The sequence below is a fragment of the Candoia aspera genome, chromosome 16 (genome assembly GCF_035149785.1).
Source record: "Candoia aspera isolate rCanAsp1 chromosome 16, rCanAsp1.hap2, whole genome shotgun sequence".
Taxonomy (NCBI): Eukaryota; Metazoa; Chordata; class Lepidosauria; order Squamata; family Boidae; genus Candoia; species Candoia aspera.
Window position 1 is genome coordinate 8,662,818 of NC_086168.1, and position 12,136 is coordinate 8,674,953.

General features: G+C 42.8%; 1 protein-coding gene across 2 annotated transcripts in view; it reads right to left on the reverse strand.

Moving 5' to 3' along the window:
• Positions 1 to 4,360: 4,360 nt before the first annotated feature.
• Positions 4,361 to 12,136, reverse strand: part of TNC (tenascin C) — a 37,583-nt gene continuing 29,807 nt past the window's right edge. For both annotated transcript variants that reach the window (XM_063316455.1, XM_063316456.1), the window contains 8 exons: positions 11,154 to 11,297; positions 10,538 to 10,668; positions 9,984 to 10,116; positions 8,945 to 9,096; positions 7,908 to 8,004; positions 7,107 to 7,268; positions 5,793 to 5,956; positions 4,361 to 5,259 (listed from right to left, as the gene is read on the reverse strand). In XM_063316455.1, the coding sequence (XP_063172525.1) occupies positions 5,149 to 5,259; positions 5,793 to 5,956; positions 7,107 to 7,268; positions 7,908 to 8,004; positions 8,945 to 9,096; positions 9,984 to 10,116; positions 10,538 to 10,668; positions 11,154 to 11,297 (1,094 nt within the window). In that variant the 3' untranslated portion in view covers positions 4,361 to 5,148. The remainder of the gene's footprint in view (positions 5,260 to 5,792; positions 5,957 to 7,106; positions 7,269 to 7,907; positions 8,005 to 8,944; positions 9,097 to 9,983; positions 10,117 to 10,537; positions 10,669 to 11,153; positions 11,298 to 12,136) is intronic.

A 12,136-nucleotide genomic window follows, 5' to 3' on the forward strand; every position in this document is an offset into this window, starting at 1 on the left:
TATCTTCAATCTGGACATCTCACCAATAACCACATCCAATTTGCCCTGGCTCATAGATCTTACATTCCAGGTTCCAATGGTGTGTTGATCCTTAGAACATCGGATTCGCCGTTCACCACCAGCACCATCGGCCACTAGCCGTCCTTTCGGCTTTGAGCTAGCTGCGTCATCACGTCTGGGGCTAGTTGAGCTCATCCTCTGTTCCTCCCCAGTAGCATTTTGACCATCTTCCGACCTGGGGGTCTCATCTTCCGATGGTATACCGACATATCTCTGGTTGTACTGATCCATTTAGTTTTCACGGCAAGAATGCTGGGGTGGGTTGCCATTACCTTCCCCAGGGATCACATTTAGTCTGACCTCTCTGTCATGACCTTCCCGTCTTGGGTGGCCCTTCACAGTTTAGCTCATGGCATCATTGAGGTGCTCAAGCTCCAGCACCACGACAAGGTAACAATCCTTTGCTGAAGACTGGAAGCAGAGCATTGCATAAATGATGGGACATTCTGTCATACTCGCCTATCTCTTCCAACCACAGAAAACCTTCTGCTGAGACAGAGCAATGCTTTCGAGTCCTCCCAAGACAGCTGAGCATAGGAGAGGGGGAAACCACAATAGTCACACCACAATAGTAGGGACTGCACCTCTAGAATGATTATTCCCTAATTTCTCTCCCTTCTTACTTGAACTTGCCATGGGGTACAGGGGAGAGGTTATTTGTTCTATGCAGCTGACCATTAATCACAATGAACTGCTGATGGGCAGTTTACCCTTCGATAACTGATGTTACATGGTAATGAATAAAACGGTTTTTCAGTACCCATAGGAATTAAGAGAATTTTTAAAATTTTTAATCCGATGTTTTTTTTTTCCACTTTGTGCAGGGGGTGTTTATCAAAGGGGATGTCTTATTCTTCTAGATGACAGCAAAGTGTTAGAGTGGACCAGTGTTTCTCAACCTTGGCTGCTTTAAGGCTGGCTGGGGAATCCCAGGAGTTGAAGTCCAAACAACTTTTGTTATTTATTGATCTGATGCAATCTGCTTTGTTGGCCTGAGGAACTGAAATAAATCATAACCCGTGAAGTAATCAACAAGCAATCATATGACTTATTATGTCTTTTCTTTCTTTCTCTCTATCTGTCATATCCTGAATCTCTAAGGCTGCCAAAAGGGCTGAGAGATGCTGACAGGCTTGCTTCCTACTTCATTTAACCTTGTAGGGGACTGGAAACTCCACAATCTTTTTTTTTCTGCATGGAAGGAAAGAGTTCCCTCAACACACATCTACTTCACCAGTTAAGTGAGCTATGTTCTCCCCTAACTCATTATGATTGGTTTGCTTTGCATTGAGCTTAGCTACTCCAGCTTGTCAATTTCATTATCGCTGTGCCACAAAAATATCAATCTAGGGTTACATGTGATGAGAAGGTGTCAAAAACCCAGAAAAAAGTGAATTCTATCAGATTTTCCCCTCTGCGCACATGGAAACTGAGTCGGCAGAACCCCTGAAACGTACCTGGGTTAACAAAATAGAGTACCTGTGTTCACATAACATTCAGTGCCAGGAAAAACACATCATAGTCTGACTTAATGGGATGTCCTAGTCCTCTCCACATTGCACGCCTATGGATGGATTTCTACAACATGCTGAACCACCAACAAGCCAACCCCATTTTGTCCTAGTTTACTGTGTGGCTCTATCTCTGAACTGACCTGTAAGTGGGGTTGGGGGGACCTTCTGTCCAGTTCCTTCCTAAAAACTTCAGTGGAAGATGGAACCATCGGAGAGTCCTCTGTCTTGCTTGCAACAAGGGTGCCACTGAAGTAGTGAGTTGTGTGCCCAGGGGATCATGCTTCAAAAAGTGGATGAACCTGACTAGAAACTACATTTGCTAACAGATGATAGAGATCTTTTTAAAAGGGTTGTAGGAAAACTATGGAAAGCAGCTGAACATTGGCAGAGTGGAAGAGAGTGTTTGTGGAAAAACAGACAGACAAACCAGACGACTTACAGAAAATCAAATTCTGGAATTTTCAGAAACCAGCCTCAGCATTCTGGTAGCACCAGTTAATGACGTCTTGGACACCAAGCTCTCCAGGTGGCAGCTTTTTGGCTACAATCGGATATTTCTAAAGTGCCATTTCTCCTGCCAATGTGCATTCACCCACCATGCAAAGATGGGCATTGCTACACATCTGCATAGGCAACTTGAAATGTCTGACCAAAACTTCCTGCTTCTTCTCTTTAGCTGATCTGCTGAGGTGAAAACTCAGAATTGCCTCTGAGCAATATTTTTTTCCACCAGATGCATTCCTGGAAACCAGTGCTTATGTAGCATTTCATGCAGTCATACAAGGAGAGGTAGTGAGGGCAAGTTCAGAACATGGGACTTGGCGGAAATCAAGTGCGTGATTCATTACTCACCATAGCTTTGCCTAAGGATGCAAACCTAACCATTCAGTTTTTGCCCGCATTCATTGTTTTCCTTTCTTTCTTTGCTTGTTTTACAATTCACGCCCTTGCCATATGGGTTCAGAACAAAGCTTTCTGTTGCTGTAAGGGCTTATATATGTATATATATATATATATAAACTTCTGCAGCCTTGATCAGAGCAGTCCAATCTGGAGCTGCTAGCCAGGAAAACGTTGGCTGCCGGCCTCAGAGCTGTCAACAAATTGTAAACGCTAATGTGACAGAAGGGAAAAATGATGAAATATTTATCTCTTCGTTAGGATGATGAAACCTCTACCTTTATAGCCATGAGATACTTATTTAATAAAAGATAAAAAACATCATATCCTCTTTGGTTTTACCCCAGATCCTGCTCATGCTGCTGCCATAATCCCATCTAACAGCCCACTCAAAGGATGAGATCAGCCTCTGTACTCCAAAATTTCAAACCCTAGCCCTAAATTGCTTACTCTTGGGTGTTGTAGTCCCAACACTCCTGGAAAAAGATGTCTTAAGTTATCCTTCATTCTAGGGCACTAGTCATTCAGATGGTTCATAATTCATAATGCTTCTTCTTTCCCCTCCTTCCTGCCCAGCTTCCTGTTGTTTAAATCAGCTCACCCATTGTTTTCATTATGGTTAACCATATCCATCACAGTTTCACCCACCATGTCATTGTTCTTCCCGTAAGATTTCAGCAAGGGTAGAGGCTGTTTTAGGGTATGAGATGAAAACTGGGAAACTTTAGAACGGGCTGTGCCATACTGTGGCCTGCAAGGAAGGCTACAGTTTTCAGATAACGCCAAGAAGCCAAATAATTTATTTATTTATTATTAAAATTTTGTTACTGCCCATCTCCCCCAAAAGGGGGACTCTGAATTGGTGGACATCTGACTGTGCTGCCTGCCTCATTTCTTTGTCCACCAAAGTGGTTCTCGACTGCCGCCTCCTGTTACAAAGAAATGTTGAAAAGGCAGAGAGAGAGAAAGACAACGAACACTCTGAACAGTGGAAATAGCCCAACTTCTTCCAAATGGCAGTACATTTTTTTTTAAAAAAATCTGCTTTTTCTTCTGTTTCTTTATCCCACCCCTACCCCCTATTTTTCTTTGCTCTGTTTCATTAAAGACAGGCAAATGAAAGAAAGAAAAATCACAGAAGTAGAAGAAGCCACTCCCCAGGAGAAAAGTAGAGTTGTTGCTCTCTCTCTCTCTCTGTGTTTAAAGGGAAGTGTAAAATTTCTCTTAGAAATGGTCCATTTCATGGAAGCCAACACAGCCAGAGAACCAGGAGGAATCACCTTCATACCGTAGATAGACTCAACATAGGCTATCAGTGCTGGAGATCCATATAGTAAGTTGCTCAAAAGAGGGGCAGTTTTATAGATGCTAAAGGCAGGGCATGTCCAGCAAGGTTTGTGTTGCACCTGAAGCTACTCTTTACATCACATGAAGACTATAGACAATCTCTCCAAGCAATGCTTGTGCCTTGATTGGCAACATCTTCTGTTCTCCTGCTAGGACTTCAAACCGGAACAATCCACAGACTAGAAGCTGTATGTATTCTACCACTGAATGACTTCTCAGATAGATCTACAAGATGATCCAAAATCTGAGCTGGTTAATGGATCCATAGATACTTCAGGTGAATCTCTCCCAGTCCAACAGACTTTTTCTTTTTCTTCAGCAGGACGAGTTAATGATCTGAACTGCTCGATTGGTTTTGGTGATTTCATTCAGAAATCTGAATCAACTCAATTTGGAGTGAAATCAGTGATTTGAATTAAACCTACTCATTTAGCGCACACACACACACACATTCAACTGCATTCACATTCAAACACAATCTTGGCTTTGTACACAAAGGGTACCGCACTGGAGAAAAAAAACCGAAATTTCTGTAAAAGTAAACTTGTGCTTTTATTTATTTATTAAAAAAAAATACAATCAGACACTGTCCTGCTGTGTTTCAGAAAGCATGGGCTTCTATTAAAAAAAGATGACACAAATTTAGCTTATTATTATAATCTTCCTTTTTCAATTATATTAATAATATTAATTTTTAGGCTGAACTGTTTACTTCCACACCCTCTTTTCTTCATGGTACTGAGAAATGGATGGATGAATGGACAGATAGATGATAGATAGATAGATAGATAGAGGTGAAGAGAGATTCCAGAGGGTGAGTTAATGGTTTGTAATGGACCTGAACATGGTTTTTTTGCCTGTTTGTGTGAAAACATTTGTGGCTGGTTTGTTAAGCAAGAAAAAAAGGAAATCCTCCCATTTCCCCAGCCTCAGCTACTGTTCCTCTGAGCCACCAACAAAAGATTCAAGTCAACAAAAGCCCATTGAGAAAAAAAGGCCTGTATAGAAATATATCCCCACTTCCCCCTGCCCGAGATTGTCTTCTTTGGTGCAAAGAAAGCCAGCTATGGACAAGAAAAAGAATGCTCCACTGAGCATGCTACGTTTTGAATAAGGCTTTCCCACCCCTCCCCCCCACCCCACCCCACCCCACCCCACAAAAAATAGAAACTGGTCAAAGGAGCCAGAGTCAGCTCACACAACACTGGTGCTTTGGTACACATTCCCAGCTTCATCACCAATCTCCCCTCTCAATTTTCTGGGGGAGAAATCCTATTTTTCCACGCTTTTGTCCTCTGTTTTCTCTGCCAGTCCCAGAGGAGGTCTTTTATCCTCTCTTCCGCCTCCCTTCAAAATTCCTAAAACTGTAGGGCCTGATCTTCATCTCTGCAAACTGAATAGAATGCTCGTGACCTTTCCAGTGGAACCAGTTGACTCCCTACAAAATACAAGCGATGACATAAAGTGAGGGGAAGGGATGGTAAGATAGATTAGGAGCATGGTGGGAAACCAGCTTCCAACATATTTGTACCCATTTTGACCCTCGTTTCTCCAGACGTGTGTACAATTTTCACTAATGTATTCCCTTTCAGGAAGCAGCTTCCTTATATGTCCTTGTTTCTTGGTACATATTTTTTGGAGCAGAGAACAACAGTGCACCATCAGAAGGGTTGCAGGATGCAAAGGATATTTGCACCCTAACTCATTCATTGGTCCACAAAGTATGAATTTGTTTCCACTAGGGGTCTCTCCCTTCATTTTGTCACCCCAACATCAGTGCTGTGAAATAGGCTGGGCTGAGGAAGAATGGCTGGTGCCAAGTCTGACACCTTCGCCACTCTGCCACGTGGACGGATATGCTCCTATTGAGTTTGACCGCTGCTTTGAGAAGCTCCAGGACAGCTGTGTAAAAAATGGCTGAATTAAAAAATAACAGCAATGGATGCAACTGACCAACCGAGAACTACTTACCTGGCTGTGGCTGTTGTCCCCATACCGACCCATAAGGTTGACTCGATGACAGTTTTTGTACCAGAATGCCCCCTTGTATGATAAGGCACAGTTTGTGATGGCTGAGTCACTGTCCTTGTCAAAAGTGGAGAATGGTAGTTTATTATGGTAGCTCATTGAATCACCTGTAAGATGGGAAGAGGAGATGGGAGAAGTTCTTCAATCATTTTTTTGACACACTTGAGTTTTTGGTGGTGGGGGAAGAAGAAAGACCATTCCTCAAAGGATAACCCTTAAGGTGATGAAGCTTATATCCAAAGGAAACAAACTGAATTTGAATTCAACTTGGAGTAACCATTGTTGTACAGAGATCCTTACAAGTGATCAGTGATCACTGTCTTCTCCTTGAGTATCTTCAGTTAAAATCACTAGGACAATATGTGCTGCAGGTTTTTTTACTTTTCTATGCCTATTTATATTTATTTATTAGATTGATTTATATTTGCATATTCTATTTTTATTGCACGGTTGTTGTTTTAATCAGTTATTGTAAACCACCCAGAGATGGGAGGAGATGGGTGGGGACAAATTAAGCAAACAAACAAACAAATAGATAGATAGATAAAATTGGTTTGTCAGATTGGTCTGAGAGGTATGAAATCAAATGGGGTGCCTAGAATTGATTCAGAGAACCAATGGACTTTTCTCAGTGGGCCTACAAACCTTTGTTGAATGGATTTGATTGTTGGAATTTACTATTTAAATAAAACTGATGGGACAGTTTAAATCAAACTGGCTGTGAATTGAATGGCAAATTAGAAATGTTAATTATATACACTTACGACTCTCTAATTATGAATTGTTCATAGCATTAATTATTGATCATCCATAATGTAATTCTTAACAATTAGCCTACATTTGAGATAAAGGCAGGGCATAAACAACAGTCATACACTTATTGTATACATACATGCTTGGAGTGGGGACAGGAAGAGCCATTCTTGGGGCTGGCTAGTTCCCTAGCCCTGCAGGGACCAGCCTTATCCCTTAATGGGCTGCATTTGATCTGCCCTTATTTGAATGTTATTGTATTTTATATTTATTGAATATTGGTATTATTTATAACTTTATTGAATTTTAAATTGTTTTTACTGTGTAACGCCCAGGGTCCCCCATGTGGGGGAGATGGGTGGTGATAAAAATATGATAAACAAATAAAATAAATAAATTATGGTGATTATTACTACAGTGAGGTCATGGAACACTTGATTTTCAGAACGAGAGAGAGAAATAGCTGCTGATCCTTCTTTTCCCCAAACTAACAAACGGATCTACCTGCAGTGCCACTGTAACCTTCTACTTTCATCCGATAGCGTGTCTTGGCATCACCCACAGTAAACTTATTGTAGAGAGCATAAGCGGTCTCTCCGTGATCACGCAGATCCACCCGCAGCTCATACTGGCCTTGGGAAGTGATTTTGTGCAGCTTCTCCAGACCTTCAAAAACAAGAGCAGTCAGATAAACGGGTGGATTGTCTGCTGGTCATCTTCATGTCACTTGTCTTCAACCCTTAAAGGGTTTTAGGGAAACACATTTGAATTCAAACATTCAAATATCAGAGAGTTTATAAAAAATTCAAAAGCTACATAAGGATGTACTGATTTTCCCTACCTCCATCGATGAAATGCATGAAAAACCGTGGCATAATTTTTGTGTTTAAGTTGTAGCACATGACATTTAACAAATGTCACATCTCTGTCCACTGATCTTCATCATAGTTGGTTCAGAGAGACCAACTGATTTTTTTCCCCATTTATATGGGCCCCACCAATGTTTTGGACTTTGTGTGTTATGGATTCTTATCTGCATAGCCATAGGTCAGAGATTAGTGAAATTGTAGACTGAGGTATCTGCCCCCCACCCCACCCCCAGTTGAAAAGCCTGGCACTGTTACTTTGGAAACATATCTGGAAAGCTTAACCTAGCACAAGTAAGCCTGGGAGAAGTGACATTGTGGTGGGAAATCTTATGGATGCTACCCTTCTAGTGAAGTGCACAGCAGTTGGAAGGCCTCTATACTCATTTAGAGGAACAAACAGATCTTGGTTAATTAAATAAACTTCGTAGCCACCTACCTAGCCAGAATTCATTGTTGGGATCTCCAAAACCACTTTCATAACTCCTCCAATTCCTGTAGAAGTCTACTTTACCATTCTGCCTTCTCAAAAACACCTGTGGAAATCCCAGTGAAAGCATGGTCATTTTAGAGGATTGTAATGTCTGAACAGGACAAGTTCCTTATCCTTCCCTAATATGGTTTGCTCTCTAAAGCCTTGGGGGTGATTGGGGAAGACATGCAAGATACTTTCCTTTAACTGGAGATACTGTGGATCAGAGGAAGACTTTCCCCATGCTAAATCCCCTTCCAACCCTATAGGAAGCTTACCAGGAAATGTTCATAGAAAGAACCCATCATGCCCAGAGTTAACTCATCACTTCATTCCCAGAGTTAACTCATTACTTCAACTCTCCAGGAATGGAAATCTTCATATTGTGGGACTATAAACCCCATAATCCCTGAGCATTGACCACAATGATTGGGGTTGATAGGAGTTGGAGTCCAACCACATCTGGAAAAAAGGTCCCACATTCCCCACCCTTTTCTATGTGGAATGGGGGCAGGGCATCCCTGGGCATGCAGACAGGGATCATTTCCAGCATTTCTACTTCAGGATCCCAAAAACTGAACAAAGACTTTCTTGCATGGAAAACAGGTTCCAAGCACAAAGTCACTGGCCGTGTTGCTAAGGGGACTCCTTGAAACTGCCAGCAAGTAGAGCACCCGAGGGTGCTCTTACAAAATAGGTACATAATTTCATTAGGTCATGCAACTAAGACTTATTTGCATGGGAAACAGAGGGAAAGCACACCCAAATTTATTGGCCAGCTTGCCAGAGAACCCTCCTGGCCCAGTGTTGAGCAGAAAATCCAGTCCTACATAAACCCTCTACTCTGCAGGCTTCATTTATACAGCATTTAAAGCAATTAAGGAATAGCAGGGGTTCCTCTGAAGCATGGGAGAAGCTTCTGCCATTTCGTAGGTTCTCCATGCACTGATGCAAATCACAGAAACTTTAAGAAGGGAAGAAAAGGCAAAAAGAGAAATAGGTACAATCCATCCGCCTCCATCAGAACTCATGTCGCAGTACACTTCAGCAGGCTGAGACTGGTTGCCATTGAGATAAACTGTATGGAGTCCGGAAGCAAGTTCTCCATTCAGCAGAGCTTGGGAGCAGTCTTTGGGGTAAGGATAGCGAAGTCCAGCTGCAGAGAAGGTAAGGAAAGTTAGGGCATGTTGCAAATCACCATCATCATCACCATTACCATCATCACCATCACCATCACCAACATCACCATCAACATTGCCATCATCACCATCATCACCATCATCACCATCAACATTGCCATCATCATCATCATCACCATCAACATTGCCATCATCACCATCATCACCATCATCACCATCAACATTGCCATCATCACCATCATCACCATCAACATTGCCATCATCACCACCACCACCACCACCACCATTGTCATCCTCCTCCTCTTCCTCCTCAATGCAGCTCTGCTCCCTTCACAATTTTTTTGCATTAGTACCATTATGGTGTGAGGTTTTTTTTCCCTCTTAGACAGCTAGACATGGGGACTGCAGTAAAACACGTGGGTGTGGAATGGGGTTCTGTCTCTCCCAACTATTTTTGTTTCTACGACTCCCCTCCAAGCATCATCTGGCTTTTCATAAGTTATGCTTCTCTGTCCTTTTGCTGACATTGATATATCATTCCAGGTCTATCCCAATGGGGAAATGGGAAGAATTGCATTGCATAATGTCTGTCTATATTTCCCACAGGCACAAAATTCCTATAAAACACAGCAGTTGTAGAAAAGAAGGAATTTTATGATGTCACACTCCTCTCATTCACATCCTGTCAATGTTTTTTTAAAAAGCAATTTCATCTCATTTCATCCTTTTTAAATATCTCTTCTTCCTTTTTGCTTTCAATTTACCCCTCTTCCCCACAAAAAGGATACGGTCAAACAGAGTTGCCCTCTATAGGAAGCTCTGCATGTTCCCCGCGAAGCCACCTGTATGAACTGCATTGAGAAGAATATGGATAGGAGTTTCTTTGGAACTGCATATCCCTTACTTGTGGTGAACGTGGCTTGAATGAAGTTGCTCTTTAGAGTTTGGTGCAGCGCCTGCAGCTTTGCTGTGTATGGAGTGGATGAGCTCAGATCCACCAAGCCGTAAGAAGTGGACTCAGGCCCCAGGACCACTTCCTGCAGGAGAATTAAAAGTAGAAGGCCATGAAGGGATGGAGTTGGGCATTCATACTACTTTAAGAAAACAGTTTCAAAGACTGGTGAAATCAAGGTTGTAGTTTTTCCCCAGCCTTGCTTCATCCTAGCTTTGAAACTGGAACAGTGCTTGCCCAAACATTTTGCATGCATCCCCCATGTCTAAATTGCCTCTGGAATGCCCAATATAGTCACTAATAAGCATGGCATGCTTGGAGCAAATCAAATACACAGATCCACCCCTGTGAAGATGACTGCATTGAATCGACAGATGGGCTGTTTTCCAGCAGATCATAACTTCTTACTAGCCCTTCTAAAATATAGTTGAGCTTAACTTCCACTGACTGCATCCATGCAGTTTTTCTCCGCAGCATTATGGAAGTGTCATTGCCTAGACTCTTACCTTGACTTTGCCATCAGCGGATTCATAGATCAGGAGGTAGCCTGTGACAGAGGCCTGGGGTGGCTTCCACGTGAGCAAGGCCGTCTCAAACTGGATGTCAGAAGCAGCCAGGGCTTTTGGAGCATCAAGACCTAATTTTGTGAGATGGGTTACTGGAGTCAGATCGATGGAGCGCCATCAGTACAAATCTAGCCGCAAACATGTCATCAAGATTTGGTGAAGTAGAGATGCTGTGGCAAGTGCTGCTTCCTGGGGGTTTTACTAATGTGCTAGGGTCTTGCTAGAAGGAGGCTCCCCCCGCTTCCCAAGTTGAGGAGAGGTTCTAAAGTAGAAGACAATGCCTGACCACACACTGCAATCTTCATGTAATGCTTCCTTCCTAATTAAACTTAGGGTGGGTTTTGCAAGCATTCTAGGAAGTTTCCATTCAGAAGATCTGAAGCTTTTGGGCTTCCTGAAAGTGTCTGCATTCCATTTAGATCTTCTTTTACTCACCAAGGAGCTTCCTGAATGGTAGGCTAATGTGGGACACAGACAACTGGATTAGATGTCATAACTTGATCCAACCACAGGGATCTCTGGAATTTAGTAAATGGGACAAAGCCCAGCCAGTTACCTGTAGTGAATTTGGTAGAGAGGATCCTGCTTTTCTGCAGGCCTTTGATGGCTTGAATCCTGAGGATATATTCAGTAGCTGGTCGAAGGCCAAGGAGATCATATTCCACTGTGTTGCCAGACACAGTCTGCATCACCTCTGTCTCTAAATGACCAAGAAAGACAAATATTTGATAAATGAGCAAAGTGTGAATTGTTCCTCCTGCTTTGCTTATTCTAAGAGGCATGCATTCTGCTGTGGTTGTGGATGCTGACAAATTCCATGCTGGAATTCCCCTTTCTTCCACACAGCTCTTGGCAGCTGTAGGGCTGAGTTCAGGGCAAAACTAAGTATTTAGAAAGAAAAGAAGAGCAAAGGAACTTCATCTTTTCCGCCAAGATGGATGTAACAGAAGCAACAAATAAAATCAGTAAGAAATCATTTTACTTATCTTAACCTAACCTGTCTAAGCGTGTGACTCTTTATGCTTGGGTGGGCTGAGTGTGTAAGATCCACAACCTGTGTTTCTCTGACATGCTCACTGAAGCTATTTCTAAGATACTTTTCTTTTTCTGGGCCAGCTTCTCAGCTGTGTTATAAGCTCTGCTTCATTTCAGTGGTTCTAGCAGGCCGCTGAAGGGACGCAGTGGCGCTGCGGGTTAAACCGCTGAGCTGTCGATCGGAAGGTCGGCGGTTCGAAACCGCGCGGCGGGGTGAGCTCCCGTTGCTAGTCCCAGCTCCTGCTCACCTAGCAGTTCGAAAACATGCAAATGTGAGTAGATCAATAGGTACCGCTTCGGCGGGAAGGTAACGGCGTTCCGTGTCATCATGCTGGCCACATGACCACGGAGGAAGTGTCTTCGGACAAACGCCGGCTCTTCGGCTTTGAAACGGAGATGACCACCGCCCCCTAGAGTCGGACACGACTGGACTTTACGTCAAGGGAAACCTTTACCTTTACCTTAGCAGGCCACTGAACTGGCTTCAATTTGATCCTCACTTTT